This window comes from Molothrus aeneus, chromosome 24 (assembly GCF_037042795.1).
Source record: "Molothrus aeneus isolate 106 chromosome 24, BPBGC_Maene_1.0, whole genome shotgun sequence".
NCBI lineage: Eukaryota > Metazoa > Chordata > Aves > Passeriformes > Icteridae > Molothrus > Molothrus aeneus.
This window is the reverse complement of record NC_089669.1, coordinates 1,835,859-1,861,932: the sequence shown is the minus strand read 5'-3', so window position 1 is coordinate 1,861,932 and position 26,074 is coordinate 1,835,859. Positions and strand designations below refer to the sequence as shown.

Below are 26,074 nucleotides of genomic sequence, written 5' to 3'. Positions count from 1 at the left end.
TGGCAGATGGCTGTTCCAGCCTGGTTCTTTTGGGCAGGATGGTGCTGCAGGGCTCACTCCCCCTGTTTGTGGGGTCAGCATTTCAGGATAAATTCACCACACTGCCTGAGACCAAGCTGCATCCCCTCACACTGCACTTTGCAGTCCAGAACGGGAGGAGAACATGCTGGAGGAACAGCAGAGCAGCCCAAATCTTCTGCAATCCCTCCCCTAACGTGAGCCCACTCAGAGCCTCAGTGCAGCCCCAAGCCCAGATGACAAAGCAGAAGAAGAGGAGGTGACAGTGGGACCCAGCTGGGGGTGTCAACTCCTGCTCTGTGCTCCAGAACACACGGATCAGCCTCTAAGCCACACCTCAGCACAGGAGAAACAAATGCGAACTTATGCTCTGAAAGAGAGAGGGGAGACTCCAAATGAAAAGGACAGGATGTCTGTGAAGCTTTGCAACTATCAGCAGGTGAATTACAGCTACAGAGATTCCTCTTGGCACACAGCTCCAGGCACAGCTACTGCACACGAGAGTGAACAAAAAGGGATTTTTAACTGCTAACCACACAGGACAGACAGCTCAGGAACTTGAATAAATCAGTTTCTTATCAACATGGGTGTGTATTTGTGTACTTCATGTACAAGAGGGAAGGGAGATGAGCCCTCCATGTTATCCCAGAAGTCCCAGTGTCTCCCTCTCCAATTCTGATACCAAGACCTGTCCATAACGTGGCTCCCAACGACACGCAGGACAACTTAAAAGCAACACCCAAACCAAAAGGAAAAGAGGAAATAAAAGAATAAAAAGTTGGTAACTAAAACCAGCAGATGCTGTTAAAAACGCAGTGCTGGGTGCAGACCCAACCTGGCATTAAAAAAGCCTGACAGAAGCAGTCCCTGCACAAACCCCAGCAGGTGCTGAGCCAGTCCTGTTCAGCAGCAAACCAGGACACTCTGGGAAAATGCACGCTGTCCCTTAGGAAAAAAAAAAACAAAAAAAAAAGAACAAGAAACAAACAGAAATTAAACATTTGCTCAAACTACAACCGCTCTGTAGGCAAAATATTCTTTTTTTAAAGATGGCTTTTAAATTTTCATTTTTAAACTTCTTTTTAAGCTACCTAATTACATGTGAAGATGATTTCTAAAAACCCATAGTGTTGGTGTCTCTTCTTCCTCATAGCATTTACACCACTCTGAAATCCAGCAGTCACACATGCATACTCAGGTTTTGGATTTTCCTCTGGAAACAGCTAGTCTTAAGTTACTGGGCTTTTGTTTTTTCTTCTTTTCCAGAACACGGAGGCAGAGAAGGGGGGTCCACGCTGTGTCTGTCTGCCACATGAATCCCCCTCCCTTCCCCCAAAAGTCAGCTTTTTCTTAAATTCTCCTCTTGTCGATACCCGTTTTGTGTTTTTGTGTTTTAAGACTGTCCGAAGTGATAAGGACCGTGGAAACCCTGAAAGAAAGTTGGAGACATAATCAATTTTCAACAGGCAAGAAACAAAATGCTCAGTGCTCAGCTCCAAAGAGTGCCCAGCCCAGCCCAGGGCTTCCCACCAACCCCACTATGGCTCCGAGGACACTCTGAAAGCACACGCTCCAGGGCTGGCTTCCCCAGAGAGGGCAGATGCCACCACTTACCTCTGTCAGATGTTTTTTAGGCCAAGGCCACAAAATAACTTGTGTTTTCTACACCAACATTTCCTATAGATGCTGTAACACCTGCAGGCCCAGCCCCTGCAGCCTCCCCAGTCTGTCCCACAGACATGGGGCTGTAACTGGGTAAGAGGCTATGCCAGGAAAAAACCCAAAGAAAAATAAAATCTACATTCCCACAAGTGCCATGTGTGCCTCCTCAAGTGACAATGCACATTTTCCTCCAGTGAATCAACCAGAGCATTTACCAAAACCCCCAAAATGCTTCCTAGAGAATCCATTTCCCTCCTTTACATCCTGAAGTGAGTCACTAAATGTCAGATGTAGTCACAGGTCTCAAATTAACAGGAACTCCTTTTGTAACTTCTATTGTCAGATCAGTTATCTGGGGTTTCATCAGGAAGCAGAAGAAAGACCAACAGGCAGCAAGGGATGCCCCAGCTCACAGCAGATGAAGTTTGTCAGTACAACCCCCACACAAACCCAGACAGACACTGAGGTCAAGAGGGAGATGAGGGAGAAAAAATTGTTGTATCTCATGGCAGAGCTGGAAGATCATTATGCAAATGCTTCTAAACACAGTCCAGCTCTACCCAGCACACTCTGGGTAAGGCAGTGAGAGCCCAAACCATTCCTGTTCTGGCTGAATGGGAAGTTCTGACCTCAGTTTTCACCACTCTGACTTTAACAGGGCAAATTTCCTAAGAAGTACCATTTCCTTCTTGTTCTACAACTTCAAAACCCCCTCACTGCAGGAGCCAGGGCTGTGGAGCCATGAGTAGGAACACGGACTGTGTAAAGACTCAGCATCAGTGGCAAAGCCCAGGCTGGAGAGCTCTGCTGCAGATCTGACTGGGAAGGAAGGGCCATGAACAGTCTGTAATCTTGCCACAGCTGGAGAGAAAAAGTTCATTCTTGGGGATATAATCAGGTGGTAAATACAAGCAAATGGCAAAATGAAGCAGCTCTCAGCAGCTTTCAGAATCCAACCAAGAGGAGGATCAGCAGACAATTAACCAGGACATCTCCTGAACTGCGTGGGAAGTATGAAAGACTGGGAACGTGGAAATTGCTGTTTGCAGACAGAAATACATGCAAGTGATGGAAAAACAAACACATTTCTACCCCAGGAATATGCCGCAGTGCCAGTTTGTAAGGCTTTTCAAAAGAGAACAGCCAGCAGATTCCAGCATGACAGTTCACCTGAGGAAGGAGATGCTCCCATCAAAACCCAGAGATTGAGAAATCCAACATTTCCAAAAATACACTCACTGAAACAGGGGGAAGAGGAGAAGCAGGAGAGAAACATTAAGATGGTGCATAAAAAAGGACAGGGGAAAAGCAATGTATAGACAGGATCCCAAGCAGTCTCACCTCACAGGGATTAAGCTATTGTGCTTAGCACTCAGCAGAAGGAAAACAGGATTTGCTGCTGATTTCCTGCACAGACACATTTGCCAGAATTTGCTTCATCTTTGAGTTACCTGCACACGAGGCTTTTTTTGAGGCACTGCCTGGTGAGCTGAGGAGGGGTTTAACCACCCCCTGCCCCTCTGCTGGGACCACCCTTACCCTGTGTCACCTCATGGAGGATGCCAGAGGCAAAACAAACTTGCTTGCTGTAATTTGGGGGTTCCACAGGCATCCCCTGTTGTGTAAGGAACTGCCAGTCACCCTCAGTCTGACACCAGAGCAGCTCATTTGTGCTTTTGGATGCAGAGACCCTGTGAAGTCACCCTGAGCTGGCTTGCAGGGAAAGCCTCTGGATCTCCACAGAATGGTTTCTGGAGCACCTAATTTGAAGCTATGGAATTATGCAAACTGTGTCAGTTAAACCCAGAGTTTAGCTCAGCACCAGAGATTCCTCAGCATGTACAGCTCTGCACCACCTGCCACCCTGCACTGAACACCTGCCACCAGGAATGAGCTCCCCTGGCAATGCCATGACCATGGTCAGCTCCTCCTGGCACAAGGAATTCCACCATGGAAAAGCCCCAAATCTTTCCTTTTGGAATTGCCACTCTTCACTGCATTGCACCTACCCGAGATTCATTACTGAACAGGAGAACTTGGCAAAATTGAACCCCACTTGCATCTTTAAGCTGAGTGAGAGCTGCTTTAATGCAGACCTGTGCAGGTGACTCCACCTCCCCTGTCCCATGACATTTAGTCACCATGCACAATGTAAGGGTTTGATACCAGAAAACTTGAATTACTGCTGCAATGCAAATACCAAACCCCTGTATGAGATTTTCAAGCCTAATTATCCCCTCCATGCAACATTTTACATCACAAACATGCAAAAATAATTCTGCAGATAATTGCAGTTTTTCCAAGTTGTTTCAATGGAAGGATTATTCCCAGTATTTTTGGTGCCTTCCCATCCTATCCTCCAAGTGGGATCACTGTCATTATGAAAAGCTGAGCTGCAGCTTTGCAAACTTGCTTTCAGTTCTTCCAGAATGTTCCCCAGAAGTAACTGCTCACTGGCTGGTGGGAGCACTGGCTCTTCACACAGAGCAGTGTGTGAAAGCACAGGACTGTGATTTTCCAAGCATGACAACTACTGGTATAAATTATCATTTGACTCGTGCCTCTAGAAAGGAAGTGAGATGTTTTGTGAATTAAAACCCTTTGTGAATACTGAGCTCTGCAAACCGAGGTACCTGTGCTGGGAACAAAGCGAGGATTAAGTGAATCTTTCACAAACCATCACACACAGGCTTTCAGACAGCTCTTTATTTCACCTCTGTGACTGAGTCACCAGCAATGCAGGTACACTTCCAGGGACAGGAGGTGGATGCACAGCAATACAGGAGTCTCCCAGTGGGCACTGACAGTGGCCCCAGCCCAGGCTGCAGGTCCCCATCCCCTCAGGCCGCTCCTACCCCGCGCTGCTCCAACCTCGCTTACGTAAACTGAGCACAAACAGAGAACAAAGCATCCAGCACTTGTGTTTTATTCCATGCATGCTGTGCAAACATGGCGTGGCTGGGAGACCACCAGGAAGTTCAGGACCTTCTGGGAGCAGGCACTGGCAGGGCTGGGTCAGGTGCCTGTGGGTGAGGAGGGGCAGGGCTCAGGTACCTGAGTTCCCATGCACAACTCCCTGATGTGCTGCTGGGATAAACAACAGGCAACTCTGCTGGGCTGCAATGGAACAAAGTTAAGCTAAAACCAGATTATCTGGCTCTTCCCACCGTCTGGAAGGACATGGATTTCACCGATGAGCTGACATGCAGCACCCAAACCACCAATGTCTCTCACTAGAGAGGGAAACCAGCTCATGCCAGGCTGCAGTGCTGTGGGAGCTCCAAGTCCAACCTTCTCCCACTGTGTCTAAATGGATGGAACCACACGGTGACCAGCCCAGAGTGAAGCCCAGACACCAAGATGGAAAGGGCTTCAAAACATGTTTGGGGCATCATCCTCATGCATAAAGACAGTCTGATGCCCAGTTTCCAGTAAAAGTATTTCTGTCTATAGTTTACAGAGGTACTCCAAAAATCTGCAAATTGGAGGCCCTGGTTTGGGAGAAGCATGGCTTTAGAAGCAGCAACAACATTTAAGCTCAAAGAGGGGAAGCCAGTTAAAGGCTCCAAGGACACAGGGTTGGTTTCCCTTTATGTACAGAAAGCTGCCAAGTAGCTCAACTCCACACAGAACACAGGGAGATGTGTTAAAAACACAGCAGGAAAAAAGGAGTTCAGATTTTAAAGCTGTGAACTCCAAATATGTTTCTATTTCACTGGGCTTTGAAGAGCAGCACAAGCAATGACCAGGACAGCCAGGCACCATTTGCTTAGGTGGGGATGATGCTCAGTGTCCTGTCTGGGCAAATCTTTGCAGAATCACAACCTCCAGGTGCAGTTTTCTGCATGACATAGAGAGAAGTGATTCCTCATTTCATCTGGGCAGCAGGTTCAGATACAGATCTGTGGATTTTATACAGAGATGTTAAGTACAATCTAAGTGTCAGGATATGGCTATTCATTTCTGATCTTCTCAAACATGGAAATGTGTACACTTCTTTCCTCAGTTAAGCAATTAAACTCTAATTCCCAGGCACTGTAAGACTGGATCTTGGGCTTTTAATGGAAAAGCCAGTCACAAGAGAGCAGTAGTGACTGTGCAGGGTTGCTATGAGACAGGAGTAAATAGGAGAAAGCTGTATCAACCTCAGATCTCTGGAGAATCCAGAGAAAGTGACTGCCAGAGAATAAAGTATCTGTGCATGGGGATTTCTGGGCATCCTATCCTGCACTTAGGCACATCTTTACATCTAAGAACATGCAAAAACTCCACTGGGAACAGATTTAACAACAACATGCTTCAAGCAAAGCCCTGGCAGACCCTGGCCTGCAGCCTCCCCACAGTGAGTGTGGATGGTGGGCAGGGGGCCCCAGGGAGGTGGGTGCCATAGCAGGAATAAAGGGCACACAGCTTGCTCCAACCATGCCACAGGTTTCATCTTACCCACTTACAGGGAATTCTGTGTCTGGTTTTGTTTGTTTTTCCCCAGGACACCCAAACCACCCACTCTGCTGTGTATAAAAGCATTTTGAACGTTTCCAGGTGTGAAGTGCTGCTGTACTTGTCTAACCCAGCAGCAGATGGCACGTTGGTGTTGCCACGATCCTGACTCCAACGGGGAGCTCTGGAGGACAAGTCACACCTGCTCAGTGCACCAGAGGGAGAATTAATTCCGACAAGGTCTGGCAGCTTCGAGAATGTTTTACACCTGCAGATGCCAGAAACTGCTCGTTTTATCTCAAAGATTTCATGGTCTCATGCACTGCATGACTGGGTGTCCCCAGTGTCTGTCAGCAGAGGAAGCCTCCACAGGCAGCTGAGAAATATTTAGGCTTATTTTACTTCTAAATACAGGACACAGGCTCTTCTCAACACTTTAACTAAACCTGAACCATCTCCTTCACTCACCAAAGGGCCTGGGGATTCCCTCCCTCTTCCAGGTACGTGAAAGGAGACAAAAATATCAGAGATCCTGCCCAAGATAAATAAAATCCAGGAATTCTTGGAGTCTGTGCCACTGCCTAAGCAACCCACAGTGCTCTTCTGTCTGCTCTAGAACCTGAAATAAAGCCTTTCACATCAATATTCAGTCACAGGGCAGCAAGTCCCAATGCAGTAGTTTTCCTTCTCCTCTGCAGCAGCAGAGTACAGGTCAGATCCCCTGGGGATGTGGAGAAGATGGGCCAGGTAGAGCTTTTCCCAACAGGAACTGGAGCTCCATCTGTTCCTCAGGTAATTCAATACTCCTGACATCACCTCTAATAACCCCTTTGCTGCTCCAGTAGCATCTCCAGCTGGGTACACCATGCACACAAAGGGGAAAAATCAAACAAAACTGCATCTCCTTTTCCCAGAGGCCTGGTCAGGGAATGGGGTGAATGTTCACCTGACCATTTCAAACCAGACCAGGCATCTGGGATGTCCAACTCCCTCAAACTTGTTTACTACAGAACCAGTATTGTACCAATATGAATATTGGGTCTGTGGCAGAAAACTTCCTGCTCTGGGCAGGATGGGCAAGGCTGGAACAGGACTCAGATCTTCAGACCTACCAGAACAGCCTCCAAAGGATAAAATAATTTGTCTTAGTATGTCACAAACAAAAGAACTGCAGTAGAGAAAAAAAAACACCCAAAAATCAAGTAGCTTTTCCATATCCCCCACCCCCAAGCAAAAAAGGGACTATAAAGTTGTCCCTTCTGAAGCCAGCAAACAAAATGTCTGCTTTAATCTCAGACAATCCACCTCAAATCCACCCAAGAATATTCTGTAAATACAAAAAGAAACAAACAACAAACAACCCCAAAGAAGGAAAAAGGGGAGGAAAGGTCACCTGCCCTACATTTGGTGTTAGATTATAAACCCCCATTTCCTCAGAGCACGGAGCTCTGGGTTACCAGCTAAACCAGCTCACTTCAACCTTGTGACACCTCTCAGCTGGTGCTTCACTCTCCTGCTGGCTTCTCTCCCACAGCACAGCTGCTCCTTGCCAGGGGCTCTGGCTCCTCATACCCACGCTCTCTGAAGGCAGTCCCAGCCCAGCCCCTTGGGGAGCACCATGACCCCAGCACGCAGCCACTACAGCAGCAACTCTCAGCACTGCCACTTCAGGTGGTGTTTCACCAACAGCTCATCACTTCCCAAGCCATCCACTCCACTGCTATGAGCAGGGCCTGGCAAGCAGGAGCCAGCCCAGAGATGGTGTTTGGGACCACTAAGGGGAGGCAGTCAGGCTCACCCCACACATGCCAGCCATAAAAAATGCACAGCCCTGGGGTAAAGGTCACTAAAACAGGATCCACTGGCACAGGACGGGCAGGTCATCCAGGGAGGAACTAAAGTGCTGTAGGTGAACTAACATTAGGGCTTTATTAAGTCATTCAGCAACCAAGTGTTATTGTCCTACACAGCCTGCTCAAAGTACAGTAAAGCATTTTTAAAGGATTTAAAAAATCAAACTAGTTTGACATACGACAGTACACACCTACACATACTGCTGCATTAACAGGTGGATTCTGAATTGTAAATAATCCTGCAATTTATTTTTCACACACAAGCAAATAAAAACAGTCAAAATATCACTCAGACTCATATAGCATCCACCAAGCAAGCTTTTGAGAGAGATTTAAAGTAAAGATAATTTAAAAGTCACCTACAATTATGAACAAGACAAGGACACAGACAGGAACGGTCCTTTGATTGACTGTTCCTGCAGGCAGCTTCTGCGATCAAATGGTGTGCTCTGGAGTCTCCCCACACCAGCTAAAAAGAAGTTATCTGGCTAATCTGAAGTTTGAGGGTGTGGTTATTTGTTGTCTGTTCAAAATTATGTCAAACTCAGGACACATCTAGAGAGATATTTTGACTTATTTGCACATGCAACTGGAGCAGGCTCCAGCCACTTGCAGTTACAGCACCCAAACAAGGTTATATAAATTTTAAGAAGGACTTGAAGCAAAACCAAAAAGGTGGATCTGGTAGAGTCTATCAGAGGCAAAAAATATTTTAATATAACATGAGGACTTGGCAGAGTCAGACAGTCAAATTCAGAACCTTCCTTAGCAGGTCTGGCAGAAGCAGAAGGAAAGGGCTTTGCAGTTTGGAAGGAAGAGCAATTACACACCTGCCAGGCTCCTCCCCTACCCGTTCTCCTGCTCGCCCAGGGCACCTACCTTACTGTACGTCACTACCGACAAGTTGTTCGAGTGACTGCTGGGGGAGAGATTTACAGAGTTTTGTGACAGTCCATTCTGATCTTGTTCGATTTGGTCAGGAGCAGGCCCCCATGTGTTTTTGCTGATTGTGCCTAGCTCGGAACCCCCAGGGTCTTTTAGGTTGTTTTCATCTGGTTGCCTGTTCTTCTGTGGAGAGGCGAATGGGTTAAAGTTTCCTTCTACCTTGCGATGCGGCTGCGTGTTGAACTCTGTTTCAAAGGATGACAGCTGCTGTGTGACACCCAGAAGTCCTCCAACTTCCACGCTGAGGATCACCCAGATGACATCTGTGGAAAGATACACGTTTGGGTTGTCACTAGATAGGAGTTTATCAAGAAGGGTCAGAAGGAGCAAATGAGTTCCATCCTTTACACTAGCAAGAAAAAGATTTATTGCTTAAAGCACATTTTTACAAAGCCTCAGCAGTACTGGTTCCAGTGCCCCCAGTTTAACAGGCCTGGGATCAGCAGTTTGAATTTTAGGAGCCAATTGAGGACAGTGGGATTCTACACCTTAAGGGCACATGACTTGCTTAGGGAACTCCACACCTTGCTAGGGCCAGGACCCCTACTACACACCACTAACTCCCCCCGTGCACAACTCCCCCCACTGAAAACTGTACAAACACCCCCACTGAGCCCTGCATTCACACACCACTCATCCTTGTACACACACATACCATTGGATTGTACTGCACAACCACCACTGACCCCCTGCACACACAACCACCACTGACCCCCTGCACACACAACCACCACTGACCCCCCGAACACACAACCACCACTGACCCCCTGCACAGCCCCATCCCCGTCCCCCCAAAGGCGGCTCTGGAGCGGCCCCGCAGCGCCCTCTGCCGCTCTCTCACGGCCTTGCGGCCCAGGTCCCGCCCCGGGTGGCACCGCCGGGCCCCCGCCCCAAAACGGGACGAACGTCCAGGCCCTGGGATCGCCTGGGGGCAGCCCCAGCAAAGCCACCAGCTCGGCTGCAGGGCAAGAGTCACTCGAACTCAGAGCTTGGCGGCCAAAGGGGTTCAATCTTCAGGTCGTGTTCTGGCGAAAGTGACAACTTCTGGCAATGCAGGGACGAGATTCTCCCATTGTCCAGGGCTGGGAACCCTCTGGAAACCCTGGGAAACCCTCGGCTTTGTGAGCATACAGGACCAGCAACACAAACTGGACAGGCTGTCCCACCTGCATGGGGAAATCCCTCAGGGACACACTGTGTCCCCTCCAGACAATGAGGAGCTGCGTGGCAGTGCCAGCAATGCCAGCCCCCTCCTTCTGGCACTGGTATTTTTGCCTCCATGTGCCAACACCGCTCACTCAAACCCTGAAACTTGGGATACTCCCAGCTGCCAACAGAGACACAAAGATGTTCTCAGTGTAAACTAAAGCTGGCAGAAAAGGGAGGGAAGGCTGCACTGAAGGCAGATGTTTGAGGCCCAGGCTGAAGCACCAGGCAAAATAGCCAAATGTGCTCTTTAAACAGAGAAATAGCTCACAGGGGATGCACTAAATCACTGCATTAAACCCTGGGCATTAACTTCTCACATGAGGCTTTCACCACTATTTTATGCTCATATGCAGTTCACAGAGTCAAGCAATGGAAAACTGGGAAAGAATCTCAACAAGGACCGACCAGGAGAGAGTCTCCATGAGAGCTGTGCACATCCCTTTGTTTTCCAGAGTTTTATGTAATCTGTAATTTGTTCCAGTGCTTAGAAAACACTGACCAAGACAACAAAGCAGCTCTCTTGATGTTTTCCTCCACTCTGTGTTGTGTATTTAAGCCCAGGGCTGGCAGACCTCTGTCCTCTGCTCCATTTTGTGTCTGTGGTGTCCCCAGTGGGGCCGTGGGCAGGGAAGGGGCTGCTCACCTCCGTAGTAGAGTCCCGTGGCAGTGCACATCCGCCACTGTCCCTGATACATCCCGGCGGTGCTGGGGCTGCACATCTGCACACTGACATCAGCCATCTCCTGCGGCTCCAGGGACCTCACCATCACCATGTTCACGTGGCCAAACTGGTCTCCACCGACATACTTCAGGCAAACCCCTGGGGGCCACGCCTCCGTCCCTGGGATTAGACAGGACAGGGAATTACTGACAGCGCCAGTAAAAAAAACCAGGAAAAGCTTTGCCTGTTTGTGTAAGACTGGTTGAAACATGCTTGTTAAAACAGTTGTGCAATTGTTGGATGGTCAAAGGGAACCAAGATACACAGGACACAGCAGCAGTGGATGCTGAGGAAACCTGGCTTTCAGAGCAGGCTTAATTGGTGCATTTAGGGACCAGCAGAACAATTCCTATTTGAGTAATCTCTACGTCTTTGTTACACAAAAAAATTCTCAAAGTCACAGTGTAACAGCTTAAAAAAAACAAAAAAAAACCTTAACCTATACACACCTCCCGCAGAGACAAGGGCAGGGCTGTGTTGTGTGCCCCTATTTCTGCCTCCCTCCATAAAGCTCCTGAACCATGCCACATCAAATACCTGTTATTTATACAAAGTGTTGGCAATGTGTCCTTTCAGGGATTCATTTATTTCTAAGCCTGTTAGGAGTCTCAAGAGGAACTCATAGTTTGAGCTGTAACTGAAGTGCCAGCACTATTTCCTAAAGGGATTTATTTCTCTCCTTGCACCAACCCTTTTCTCAGGCTTGTGCAAAGGTGGCAAGAAGGGCTGTGAACACACAATTTATCTGTGGAGATCCATGTTTAGACTGCAGACACCGGGACTGACAGCGTGACCTGGCAATCAGAGAGACAGAAAACAGCTCCTGCGTGCAGGCACCGCTGCCAAAGATAACAAGTGCTGGGGCAGACAGAAAGAAAAAGCCTCTCTTCTGAGACTCATGAAAAATCAGTTTAGCACAATTTTCTTCTGCTTCTTCCCCAGTCACGTCACATGACTCAGCCAAGGACTGAGAACATCTCCTGCTCAGCTGAGGCTGACGGAAATGGCTACGGAAAGCCTGAACCACCATGAAGCCTGGAACTGCTCCGTCTGGTCCGAGGCGAGCGCACTGGAGGCTGCTCTGACCTCACATCACCTCGAGGAGCATCCATTGCAACAGCTTGCCTGCTAATTTAATCCCTGTGGATACTCCAGTGAAGACAGAGCAAGGACTGATTTTCTTGTCAAGTCCTTATTTTGGAATTCCCAGCCTCGCAGGGAGAGCAGGATGTGCACGAGTGCAGCGGGATGCTCAGCATGGGGGATGTAGCAGTACAGCTGGAAAGGTGCTGAGAGAGCAGGGCTCTGAAAGAGGAGCTGGGTGTCTGGCTGACCTCAGCCTGGGGCATGGGGCACTTGAGCATGAAGCCTCATCTGCAGAGGTTGGCAGCCCAGCAACATGGTTTAGTTTAAATTATTTATGTGATTTTTATCAGGTTTAATGGCTTTAGGCTTGCAAGGTGCCTAGAACGCTGCAACTGATAAGCCTCATAAAATGAAATTATGATTATGTCATTCTATTTCAGTACACTCATCTCTCAGGAGATGATAAATTGCAGAGAGTGTCCTGCAGAGCCAGCAGCAGCTGGGGGCAGAGTGGGGAGAGGAAGCCAGGCCGTTAAACCCTGCTGCTCTTTCAGCAATGGTTCTAATACAAACTGCTCCTTTGGCAGACAAGGCAGCACCGTCCTGCAGGTACCAGAGCAGGGCATTGTTTTTTACTGACACACATGAGAACCTGACTGAACTGAGCTCACAGCTCACACGCCTCAAACTGACAATCTCTGAGCTCTGCCTGTCACACTCATCAGACCTGCAACGCTCCGGTGACACATGCCTCAGGTATTTTGTGTTCTAGAACTGAAGTCATGTAATCAAGGACTCCTGTAGAGCTGTTAAAAACCTTGGCTCTGCTTCAGTTATCTGCCTAACAAGTAGATATTATCTGGAAACATTACAGCCCTTTGATACTATACCTTAATTAAACAAAGAATGGTTTTCAAATGCTGCAGTCCTCCTCACACTGCACAGTCATAACCAGCATGAGAAGCTGCACTTCACTAACCCTCGGCAGAGTGGTTGTACCAAGGCCTGGCCTCCAGCACCACTGTTAGGGCATGGATGGATGGTCTGACAAGCCAGGTTCAAACCACACAGAGGCCAAAACAGGAAATCCTAAATCAAGATGAGCTCCTGCCCCCCATTTTAGAAAGCCAGGGATTTCAGAAGGTGAAACATTCTAAAAACAATGAAACATCCCCTGAACTAGGATCCTAAATTAAGGCTGAATTTGCATCCAGGAAATGGCACATCAGAGGAACAAGGAAGGGAGGAGTCAGCCCAAGATAGAGGTGTAGTCATAACACACATAAATTGAGATACTAAGAGTGGAGAAACAAGACCTATCACACTTACTAGATTTGTAAGAGATGTATTTGGGACAGTTATAAAAAAAATTGCCAGTCAACTTTTCACAGTACTGGAGTTCAAGCAAGTTCCATGTTTCACCCTTCCATTGTACTTTCAAACAGAAGGAGGCAGAAAAAGTACACTGAAATATTAAATCCTTCCTCTAGAACACATTCTCTAGAAATCAGTGTTCTTAAACACACTAATGAAATACTCTTAGATTTTTAGTGTGGATATTCTGTCCAAGTACTGCAGCGATTCACAAGCAGAAATACTGAGAGAGCTGAACCTGATGACTCCCAGCATCACACCTTGGTGTGAGATTGTTCTCCCCCACACAAGTACAAGCAGGTCAATTAAATTCAGACACACTTAAATGTTCATGCAACATCCCCTCGCTGCACTGCTTGAGGACAAGGGCTTCCTTCACATCCATGGATCTCATTTTCCTCTCTGACTGCATCCCATCGGATCAGGCACTGGGAATGCGCTTTGCCCAGCCTCACTTCCTGGATCCCAGGCACTGCTTTGACTTATTTCAAACTGGAATGTGGTCTCTCCAGCCCTGCATCCTCTCACAACATGAAAAGGCAATTCTGCCCAAAGTGGACCTGCCACATGACCCTTGTGTCACTGCCTCTACAAGTTTCCTAGAGTTTGTTTGTGTGGTGGCACAAGGAACAAGACTGGTGACCTGACCAAGCTGCCCATCCCACCACAAAATGTTTGTGCCAACCCAGGAAGGGAACTTGCATGGGCTGGCAGCACTTCAGGGTGGCTCCAGCCCAGGTGAGTGCACACAAGCTTCCTGCCTCAAGGCAGCATCCCTCCCATTGGATCCCAGCACCTGCAGCTAAAAGGCCTCACCTGTATTCTGTATCCTCCATGTTTTTGTAAACTGGGTATCAGGAGGGATGGACTCTCCTTCACCTATGGTGACATCTTCCACAAATGACATGGAGGGGACATTGATGTTTGGACTCTCAAAATCATAGTAGGCTCCAATGGCAGCTTGTAAATTCCTGAAAAGGAAAAAAAGCACATTACAACCTGAAGTACAGTTGGGTCAGGCCCTTTGCACAGGTCATATGCCATCCTAAACAGGTCAGCAAAAATATCCAGACTGTAATAACTCTGCTGCTCATATGTTTTTAAAAGCTTTTATCTCTATTACATATGGATTCTTTACAATAACAGAGCTCAAAATACAGCACTTCTTCTTGCCAGGGACACTGGCTTAGATCTCTTTTCTACTCTGCTTCTACTTTCCCTGGAAACTTTGGAACTTAAGTTTGGCCTCTACTCCAACAGTTCTTTATGAACTTGCTGAACAGTTCAGGTGACACCAAGAGAAGAGCCATGTCACAAACACTGGGCAATTTCTTCACACCAGCCTTGTTACCTCAGCTAATTTCAAAAGGACCAACCAAACCTCTCCATTTTATTTTGGCACACAAGGTTCAAAAGGAGCACAAGAGGAGCAAAACACGAAGATAAATAACTCTCAGGGCCAAAGGGCACCAGTAGCTACAGATAATAACTCCAGCCTTGGTGGAGTTTTTGAAACACAGCATCAGGTACAAACTGTTTATTTATCAATAAAGTGCCTGTTCAGCTCTCGGTAGTCACAACTTGCAGCAACTTACAAACCACCTGAGTCAAAAGTTCTCACTGAATAAAGATAAATGACAGTGCAAGCCTGTGATATATTAAGGACATTCAGAAAGCCACAATGCTATTGATTCCTGAGCCATGGTGTAGCTACAACTCATGATAATTAATGTGAGAAGAAGAACAGGCAGGCAGGAAGAGGATTCATGAGCCTTAGCTCAGTTCCACGATATACTATTAAGTCATTATGTAAGTGTTTGGCAAGTAACGTAATTCCTCTGTTTATACATGTCTGAGAGGTTATGGCCCTGATTTACATGTTGTGAGTGGGTGCTGTGAAAATGGAGATGAGTAAAACCTCCCCAAACGCAATGGGCATAACAAGTGCTTTTTTTATTCATGACTGCAGAAATCTGTGTTGCTTTTCTAAGCAGGATAGAAAAAAAACCCCAAAACCAAGACTTCAGGAACTGGGAACCACCACCTAAAACCAAAGCCCTGCAGAAGCTGCTCTGTGTGGGCACAGTGACATATTGAGGGGCTGGATAGTGGTGGGGTGTCATGTGTCCGAGTCAGACAGCCAAGGTGAAAGCAAGAGAAACATTTGCAGCGTGACCCTGAGCAAGAGCAAACACAGGGCTTTGTGGGGCTGCTTGCCAGCTGGAAAGAGGCTTGAAACAGTGAGTAAAGAAACTGCCTCCTGTTCAATTCCTACAGTGTTCATGGCAAAAAACATTCAAATCAGACACATTCTGGATAAAATCTGAACTGCATGGGAGCAGTGTCACTTTCTCCTCACAGAAAACTCAGGGGACCCAAAGTGCAGCAGCTGACTGGGGGCAACAGCAAGGGTGTAGAGCTGCAGTGGGGGCACTGGGAGAGGAGCCAAAGAGCCCCATCAGTTTTGCAATCAATCCATCCATCCCAGCACCAGCAGCCAGCAGATAATCACTGTGTGAGTCACAGGAGTTGCTGACATTCTGCTAAGGAGGCACTGGAGGAATGTCCTGCACAACATGGCCACAGGGATAGATCAGCAATTCAGCAACCCCAGCGTCACAGCCAGACCTTTGCCATCCGTGCCGAGCGGACTTTGGTCCAACACAGGAGCCACCGGTCCCGTGCTGTGGCCACAACTCTGAATTCCAGAGCAGAAACCATTACTCAGCCTGAGGCGTTTTCTACTCAGGAGTGTCAGGGCTCTATTTAATCCCGCCAGCTCAGTCAAATGCTGCAGGAAGGGGCCATGTCACATTAGCCAGTAAACAGAGACAAATGCTCAGTTTTACGTCACCAACCGCCTGTTGCTTATACACTGCACAAGATTTACATAACTCACACCAGGGCTGTGCCAAGAGACTCCTGCTCGCTCACCCAGCTAACACCATGAGCTGGAGCTTAGTTTGCACCAGGATTTCATCCTGTAGTACAGCAATCCAAGGCAAAAGGTATTGTAGGAGATACAAAAGACAGCAATGGAGCTCTTTCTCTCCTAATCCACTACTACATAACTACATTTTCAGATGGACCACAACACCTTGTGAGCGATCGTTCTGGAGTCAGTGGTACTGACATTTTATTGACACTGAGAGGAAAAAATAAAAGCTCTGAGGGGCGTATTTCTACTGCAACTCTTTGCAAGGCAGCCTGGCTGTGTTTGTTTGCTGGGCTGCAAACAGGCCTCAGAAGGTAGTGGGCTATTTGTGCACACAGGCCTGGGGCCAGCACTCCCATCCCGGGGTCATATTTCAGTGCGCTTTGCCATTGGGAAACAACAACACTCCTCTGCAGCATCGAGTTAAAAACTAACTAAAGAACAACACATGCTGGAAACACAAATGGATTTGCCCCATTTCTGATCAAATATTCCCAAACCCACCTCCCCACTCCCACCGCATGATCTGTGTGATGGGGGATGTCAGGGGTAAGCCCTTCTATGTGCTTCAACGCCTCTTGGACTTCCCAGTAGAGAACTAAAAAGAAGCTTCCAGAAATTGAAGAGAAATTCACAGTGGCAAAAGCCAAAGTCAGGATGACAAAGCAAATCTGCCTTGAGTTCACGTTCTTTGACACAGACAACCCCAGGAGATAGGGACAGAGCAGCTGCGCTCTGTGCCAGAGGCACCCCCAGCTCACACCACCACTGGCTCTGTCCTACTCCTCCCTCAGGAGACAGTGCTCCCGTCCTCCCTGGCCCCAAAAGCCCCAAGATCAGTGCAGAGCAGCACTCTGGGGAAAATGCCACTTGCAGAGGTGAACTCTCTGCAGTCTGGCAATGTGCAGGCAGCTGAACCCAAGCAGCACACCCTGCACTCACCCTTCTGCCAGCCACAGGCACAGCATCAGGGCAGCCCACAACCAAGTGTGACCCTAATGACAGAGATGCCTTAGGGCACACACACTCAAGGCCTTGAGATCAGTCTATTTTTAAATACATATTTGGGGTTTTTTAGGTCTTTGCCCAGCTGTAACTGCATAGCCCCAGCTGCAGACACAGCAGGGACAGTCACAAGGGTCAGCCCTCAGAGGCTCCAGTTATCATCTAAAGGCTTCTGCTCACACATCCCTGCCTGCTTGATTTCACTCCTCAGTGTGACTTACACCACACTACTTACTACCCTCTGCTCTCTGCAATAGGAGATAAATTACTATTATAAACCAAACAACTCTGCAAATCCAGCCAGTGTAATTGACATGATTGAGCTCTCCTAATTACAGGGGTGGCCATGCAGCTCTTTCTTCACAGGGCCCTCCAGGTCTCAGGCCTTACCTTCCCAAAATTAAGCAATTTTTCCATTTTTAGAGCAGTCCTGGACCACAGCAGTTTGTAGCCCTGCCACACTTACAGAGCAGGTCTGACAGGATCCAGCTCCCAGGAAAAGCCTGCAGTCACAAGTCACCCCAGTGATGGGGTGAGCCCAGGACTCAGCACCGTGCTCAATTTTAGCCCTAAGAGCAAGATTCCAGAAAGAGACAGAGGAGTAGGAAGCAAGTACAGGTTGGAGCTCCACATTATCAACCAAATCCACTCTAACTCTGGGTATCCCTCTCCTTCCTCTCCAAGGGCATCCCATACCTCCTGGGCAACAAGTGCTTTTCCCACACAACACCAAAGTGTTCCTTTCCAGATCAATCCTTCTGCTCTGCTGCTTCATTTCAAGCCTCAGGAGCTAAATTACAATAGTCAAGTTAAAACCTTCTCTGCTAATAGCTCTGGTGACATCCCTTAATAACTCCTAAGTGATAGCAAAGAGGTGGCTCATCTTGAGCCCTTCTTTCCCTTCCCTGTTTTGTCCAGACAGCCTTTTGTTATGTTAAACCAATATATTCAGCCATTAATTAATTAAAGTAATGCAGTGTTCAAAATTAAAAAGAAACTCTTCCAAATCAGTTCACAAACTCAAGGCCTCCTTACACAACCTTCCTGTCCTGCAAACAACCAACAGCATTCAGGTAAATGGAAATTGTCTTTTGATTGCTTGTATCAGACTTTCTTGGGAGACTGAAGACACTGAGGCACAGAGGCTGCTGAGGCCTCAAGCAAAGCAGGGCACAGACCCCAAATCCTTCTGCTCCCCAGAATAAGGAGAATTCTTTCAGCATAGAGAAGTTCAGTATCTTGGAAGAAAAGCAGTACAAGCAGGTGCTTCAAACATACAAGACAAGGGACATTAAAATTTGAACTATAAATGTCACAGGAATCTGCAAGCTTTGTCAAATTACTTGATGAGCAAGCCAAAGACAAAGATGTAATTTTTTTAAAGAACAGATTTTTAGGGGGTAAAAATTCAAATAAAATCACAGCTTAGGCTCAAAATCCAGCCTGCAAATTTCCCTCTCTCTGGCTCTTGCCCATGCCCACAGCACAGCACCCACCATGGCCCACTCCTGGGGAGCACTGCAGGGCTCTGCTTCTCCTGAGCTGTTGGAGAACACAACAGACAGAATGCTCCCTGCAATGGCACCTTCCCTTTGGGATTTCAGATGGAGGCAGCCCTCAGGCCATGCAGGGACAGCCAGCAATATTTCTTATTTAACAAATGGACTTGGTCATTGGAAGGAAGGTGCCAAGGTCTGTCCCCGTGGAGGGTGAGAGGAGCAGGCAGGTGCCCTCAGCACTCACAGGGTGCAGTGTTTTGTCATGAGCCAAGCAACTCAGGTGACATCTCCTGGAAATATGCAATGTAGACACTGGGCAGTGCTAAACAGCACAATAAAATCTCCAGCACAGACACGTGATGTAGGACACCTCAGACTCCTTTGTAACTCAAGTCTCCACCTTCACAGAGCTCCTCTCGCTCTCCAAATGCAGTTTGTAACCAGGCACCACAGCTCCCCATAAGGTGTCTATTGTTAAAAACCACAAATAAGCTCTGCAGCAGATGGACAGTTTCTCACTCCCAAATCATGGAACTTCTCTACATGATACAGGGGGGAGAGACTAAAAATGTATATGGGAGACATCCAAGTGAGGCAACCCCCGTTTGTCTCTTCATTTCCACAATCTAGTTGGATGTTCCTTACCCCAGCTCTTGGGGACCTGGACTGCTGATAATCCAGCCTGGGACATCTCCAACAGCTTCTCTTGCTCCTGAAGCAGGAGATGCCTCACTCCAAGCCTTGGAGAAGGCCGAAGGGGGTGGGGGAAGAAGAAGCACATCAGGCTGCAGGGAAGCACTTCTACCTGGAGCTTTCAATTCCAACCTTCAACAGGGATGACACATGGCAATTAAGTGCAAAGTCTCAAGTTGTTTTGAAGGGCTGGAATTTTAATCAGTGAATATCTTTCAGCAGACAGAATTTCAGAAAGCAAAATTACTGTGTCAGTTTTCTTCGTTCTTGACCCCTCTTACACTAAAGTTACACGAAATTCTATGTATGAAGTTGGGAAACTACATCAGATGTTTGATGATGGAAAAGGATCACTGAGAGAAGCTGAAAGCTTTAAGCTGAATTTACACAGCTGAAGGTGGCGGGGGGGAAGATCTGACTAATTTAAAGTTTATGTATTTTTTCACATGAAGAGACAGAAAAACATTGCATTGTTTTAGCTGAAAGCAGCAGTTCCACATACAAGTGGGGTGTTCTAGGAAGGAGACAGAAACCTGTGGTGACAGAAGCAATCCTGTGTCTGCAGGGGCAGCATGAGAGAAACTGAGAGCCCACAGGAGAGGCACAGACTCCTCAGAACACCAAACCATCAAAGGAACTCACTTTCCCTGAGCAGCTTTAATGTGCACAGAAACACCAACAGCAGCTGCTGAAACCTTCCTGAGATACCTGCACAGGGCTGAGCACATCACCTGAGCACAGCAAAGCACCTGAGCACAGCAAAGCACCTGAGCACAGGAAAAGCACCTGAGCACAGGAAAAGCACCTGAGCACAGGAAAAGCACCTGAGCACAACCCCTTGCCCAACAGCAGCACCACAATAATGGTGCTACAAGCAGGAGTCCCCAGAACCATCCCCAGCAGCTGAGCCCTCCCAAAGCAGTTGGTCCCAGCAGCTTTAAGAGGGGGTAAAATATCCTGAGAATGTCCCAGCAGGAGCTGCCACTGAAAACAGGCAACAGCTCTTCCCAGTGGAAAGTCATTGAGAGCTGCCAGTACACAGGAGACTGTGGAACTGCCAATTCCTCAGTACAAACCATGTTACCAATCTATAATTGTCTGATGAAAGTGAAAGGGGATTAAGCTACAGAAACTGTCTGAGAACAAGTTGGGGCATGTAAGGCAGAGTCCAGCTGGACCAAAATTATATTGTACCCAATCCCCAATTCTGCTACAGTTACCTGCTTATGCTTTCATGCCACAGGCACCAAATTTTTCAATGCTTTGTACCTTAGAGCACAATTATAGTATGTTCCACAGTTATAAATACAATTTCTTTAGAGTCTAGATTTCATTCAAAATAATCAGGTCAGACACTTGAGTTGCTCTGGAGAAGAGGTGTGGGTTTGGAGGTTTTTTTTTATGCACTAGATAAAAGCTTCTAAGAAAATATTTTTAAATTGTTTAATTCTGTAATGTTGCTATTTTTAGTAGCATTAGGAGACAGCTGTGGACACAGAGAGGCAGCAGCTTGGGATGGTTCACAGGCACTAGGAGACACCCACAGTGTTTCAAGTGAGCACAACAGACCAAACAGTTTAAAACCTTTTTTCCCTCCCCAACCCAAGGGTGTAAATGACCCTGCACCCACCAGAATCCACAGAGCTCCCCAGGCTGTCCTGACATCCTGGTGACAGCACATCAGCAACCACCAGATCTGCTTCTGGGGTGCCACTTCTGCCTGTGAGGACAGCGTGTCACCAACTGGGTTACAGTAAGATGGACATCAAGTCCAAAGCCTCAGCTTCCTTCTTCCCTAATAAAGTTTATCAACACCCCATCAGTGTTTTGAGGCAACCTTCTCACCAGATTTGGCCCAGCTGGTGACCATAAACAAATATTAACCCAGCCAGAGTCACAGCAAGACACAGATTGCTGGACAAACGTGTACTGAGTCACAGAAAGAACACGGGACTCTGGTCTCTGTCACCTGATAAGGATGAGGGGAACTCCCACCCACTGCTGTCACTGCCCCATGGATGCTGGGTGAGAACAAAAACCCACAGGCATGCCCAGGGCAGGATGATTTATGGGCAGAATCAGGTCTGTTTCCTGCCTCCTCCTTGACACCCAAAGGGAAGGGGGGTCAAAACCCAGCTCGAGGTCTGTGCTGAGCGGTGGGGAAGTTTTCCTCACGTTTGTCAGAACGTGGATTCAATTTGAAGAGCAGACCAAACATCTGTTCTCAGAGGACACCTGCGTGCTGCAGGTGTCTGCAAACACCTGAGGTTAAAAATCAGGAGCAATGCTGGTGTGAGCCATGTGGGAAACACATCCTATGGGAGTGAATCCCCTTGAATCCCCAGCGTGTTCTGTTAAATTCTGAGTGTCCTGACTTCTCACACAAATATACCTCAAGTATTTCTCTGAGTAGCACCTACACTTCATGTAAGTCATGGGAAAATCAATTAAACCCCTATTAGCTAAACCACGTCTTTAGACTCCCAATTAAGTACATCCACTTCTGGGCAATACAGGTGTTTCACTGTATTTATACAGTGAAAATAAAATAAAATAAAGAATTTGAACAGCCCACCCACAGGGATGGAAATGGGAATCTATAAGACAACTGTAGCACAGAATTGCCTCACACCTGACATGAGAGAGAACAAGGTTCTACTGCAGATTTGTGCACTATTTTCAGAGATAAACTTATCTTCATGCAAAACATCACCTAGGGAGTGCTAGTTAAACCATGACACAGCTACAAATTCTAAACAGATGAAAAAACCATGAGGATCTCTAGAAGAGATCTGACAACCTTACAAATAATGACCTTTTCACCTAAAGCTGGATCCAAGAAGCTTTGTTACAATAATGCTTTTTTCCCCCCACACACAATGGAAACCATCATTACCTGACACACTTCAATTAAATATCACACCTACTGCTCTGATAAAAATTCAGCTTTCTAAACAAGAGCTAAAAAGAGAATGTAAAGAAATATTACATGTAAATTATTGAAATATACATTCATTCTTCCAAACTGGGAATCTCTGAGCCAGCTACACTAAAATATGGATTTTAAATCCACCATTAGCTACTTCAAACTAATTCACTTTCTCATGGAATTAAAGCAGCTCCAAGCCTCTCACCCACAAAGCTGGCACACACTCCAATTAAAAGAAAATCATTCCATTTTCTTGTCCCAATACAATTTCCACACCAGCTTTAGAGGAATCTTTTTTTTAGAGGACTTTTATGGAGCTGCAGAAGCTCCCTGTGAAGGCCAGCCAAGGCCAAAGGGGTTCAGACCCACTCCTGCCCATCTCACAGATCACTGTGGAGCTGCAGGCAACACGTGGGGCTTCCCTGCACCACAAAAACCCTCCCGTGAGCCCCCTCCCACCTGTGCTGGGGCCCCACATCTGGAGGGGAGGGAGCAGAGCCAAGGTTACCGAGGGAGATTTGATCCTGGATGCAACAGTAGCAAAATGCCCTCCCCACTCCACTGCCCAGGGTTTCCTCCCAAGGAAGAAACGTTTTCAGCACCAAAACAGTTCATTTTTGGTTCTGCTTTTTGAACAAAGAAGTTCACTTTTGATTTTAGGCTGAAAGTGAAAGCTCAGCCTCTCCCTCTGCAGCCTCTCTGAATGGAAAATAAATAACGAAATAGTAAAGCAGGCTGGTGTGTGCTTCTGCTGGGGAATGTACAGCCAGGATCTCGGGAATCAGATTCATGCAGCAAGAAGGCAGCACAGAAAACAGACATAACTCTAGGAAAGTGTTTAATAAATACCAGGGAAAGACAAAGGGTTTAACCTGTATTTCCTGCAGATCAAGGAACAGCCTCTGAAACTTTGGATGCAGATGTTCAACCCAAAACATTTTTGCAGCACTTAATAAAGCCAGCTGGCAGTTCCTTAGCACTGCCCAAGCCTGACAGAGGTCTGAAGGGGCACTGGGCATTCCTGGGAACTGGAAAAGTGGACACAGACTTGTAGAGACTACTTACAGGTATTTGTCCCCAGTCAGCCACTAATTTTTCCCCCTAGATTGGCCAAACAAGCTATTTAAAAATAATTCCTTTATTCCAGCAGTACTGCTAATTCCCTGTAAGTTCCTCTGACCACAATTCCTAATGATGCTGCTGGAAATGGTCTTTGAAAGCACATTAAGCTCTGAGTGTTCCCTACAGTGCGTGAAAGACACAAAGTGGGGAAGGAACCGTGGTCTGGAGACGACAGTTATTGCCAAAGAGCAGCTTTCACACCTGGGAACAAGTTCTAGTGAAACTATTTATGTGTTTGTTAATTAACTCACACATGGGACATTGCTACAGAGAACCTGGAACACCCAACACGTGCATTTGTGTCACCCCACCATGAGCTCCCTCACCATTTCCTGCAGGTGAACATCAACCCTGATGCAGAAGGAAGGGATCAGCCCTGAAAGAACGTGCCAGGCCTTTGCCACTTGGAAAAGTGACCTGATAGTCTCATCAAGACAAATTATTTGCATGACATGCTGGTGCCAGAAGGTTCTGACCCTAATCCCGGGCCACACAAGGCAAACCTGGTAGGGCACCTGAATCACCTGGGCAGTGTGGATTGCACAGGGCCCCTCAATGACATGGGAAAGGCGCTTCCAGAAGAGGAGCACGTGTCCTGATTGTCCCTGCTGAGGGACAGCGGGGTTAGTGCAGGGTCAGCCCAGCAGGGCCAACGACCCCGCGGCCATGCAGGAAGGGGAGGGAGCTGGGCAGTGGGGCAGGCACAGGGCACAGCACAGCACCAAGCTGGGGGAGAAGGAGCAGCCCCTGCCAGGCTGAGAACGGGCACTCACAGGGGCTCTGAGCCCTCTCAGAGCAGTCCCAGCCCGTGTTTGTTTGCACACATCTCACCACCCCAACAGGCACATGCCCACCCAGCCACAAGACTTACCAAATTGCATTAAAAAACGTGAAAACAGATCTTTACAGAACCAAAATACTGAAGCTGGGAAATTAAGGCTATTTCAACCACTTCAGTCAGTTCTGAGGCTGGATTTGAAATGCTGTTATTTCAAACAAGAATTCAATATTCCTGAATGAAAAAGAGCTGCTTCAGCACAAACCAGGAGCACTCTGGCTACACAGAGCATCTTCAGGAGTAACTTTCAGGGAACTCTGTTCCCTGCTCTCCCCAGGAACCTCACAGAACCCCCAGGATTACAGTGCAGTGTCAGTTTTAGTCATATCACCAACACATGGATGAGCTGGGAAAGCATCTTCTGCTGGAAGCCAACTGTTTTTTCCAAGCAAACTCCTGAACTCCTCGAGACCTTCTTTCATATTGCATCAGCTTACAAAACACAAGGAATTACTTGCTATTCCCCTACTCCTTCTGCAGATGCTTATTTGCCACTAAAATTCAATACGGAGCTGTAGGAGGAAGAAAAAACCAAAACCAAAAAGCCGACAAAGTTGTCTCACTACTGTTTATAAACTCAACAATTCCACACAAGTTTTCCCCCAACTGTTGATATCCTGACCTCCCCTTGGATTTCAGTTTTCAAAGCCGAGGTTTCTGGGTTTGATGTTTTACCTCTAAGCAGAACTTAGCTAAGTGATCCCTCTGTTCACCGTGTCTGAAACACACGGCACTCATTTGCTCTCCTGCAGCCCCCACCTTGCAGAACTTTCAGGTGAACACACTTTGGAGATGGGCTGAGAGGGCTCCAAACGAGCCAAACCCCCCGACAGAGAAGAGCAGCTGCTCCACGACATCTTTTTTACAGTTCCCGAGCTCACTGCACCAGAACACTCCTGTGTGCTGTTTTTCACCCTCGTACCGAATATCTCCCCTGTTTTTCTCGAGCTACAGCCTCGCTGATAACCCGCGCCTACTTTTTCCTTCGGCAGTGCCACAGAGCCTTTATCAAGACAAACACACACCCGAGAGTCAGAAGATTTAGAGAGACCCTCAGTGCACAGACAGACGCTGAGTTTTTCCCAAACACCCCGGTAACTCTCACACGTGCACCGCGGCTGCTTCCAGGCTCCTCCAGCGCCTTTCTGCCACAATTTCCCTCCCTCTGAAGCTGCCTCAAACTCGGGGCGCCACAGCCCATCCCCGAACGCAGGCTCACACGCCCCGTGGATCTATTCGCCACCCCAACAGCTCCGCGGCCCTCGCACCAGCGAACCCGCACCCCGGGCTGGGGCCGAGAGTCAGCCCCGGCCGCCCCGGCCCCGTCCCGCTCCCGCAGCGCCATGGGAGCCGCCTCCGGCCCGGCCAGGGGACAGAGGGCCCAGCACAAACACCGCCCGTTCCCCCCCGCCCCGCCGGGGCCCTGGGGCGACCGGGCCGGGGGGGGGGGCCGGGCCCGCGGCCCCTCGGCCCCGCGAGCCCCCTCAGGCCGTCCCGCCCGCCCCCCCCACCCCCGGCCCCGGGCCCGCACCAGTTGGTCATGTCGAGGAAGAAGGCGCAGCCGGCGGGGCTGAGCTGGAAGCCGAGCAGGCGCTGGAACTCGCCGATCAGCACGTCCTTGTCGGTGGTGCCGAGGCAGCTGAACTTCTGCATGAGCTCCGCGTCCAGGTCCACGTCCATGCCCTCCATGGCCGGGGGTCCCGGGGGCTCCGCGGCCGGGCCGGGGCCGCCTCAGCGCCGCGCGC

The 26,074-nt window shown here is 48.1% G+C and overlaps 1 protein-coding gene across 1 annotated transcript; it reads right to left on the bottom strand.

Annotated features, from left to right (window-relative positions):
* Positions 1-965: 965 nt before the first annotated feature.
* ILRUN (inflammation and lipid regulator with UBA-like and NBR1-like domains) lies at positions 966-26,074 on the bottom strand. Its single transcript, XM_066565070.1, has 5 exons — positions 25,861-26,074; positions 14,125-14,279; positions 10,771-10,968; positions 8,853-9,181; positions 966-1,447 (listed from the first exon to the last, which is right to left on the bottom strand). Exons 1-5 carry the CDS (start codon positions 26,016-26,018, stop codon positions 1,412-1,414), a joined length of 876 nt encoding a protein of 291 aa, XP_066421167.1. The 5' UTR covers positions 26,019-26,074; the 3' UTR covers positions 966-1,411.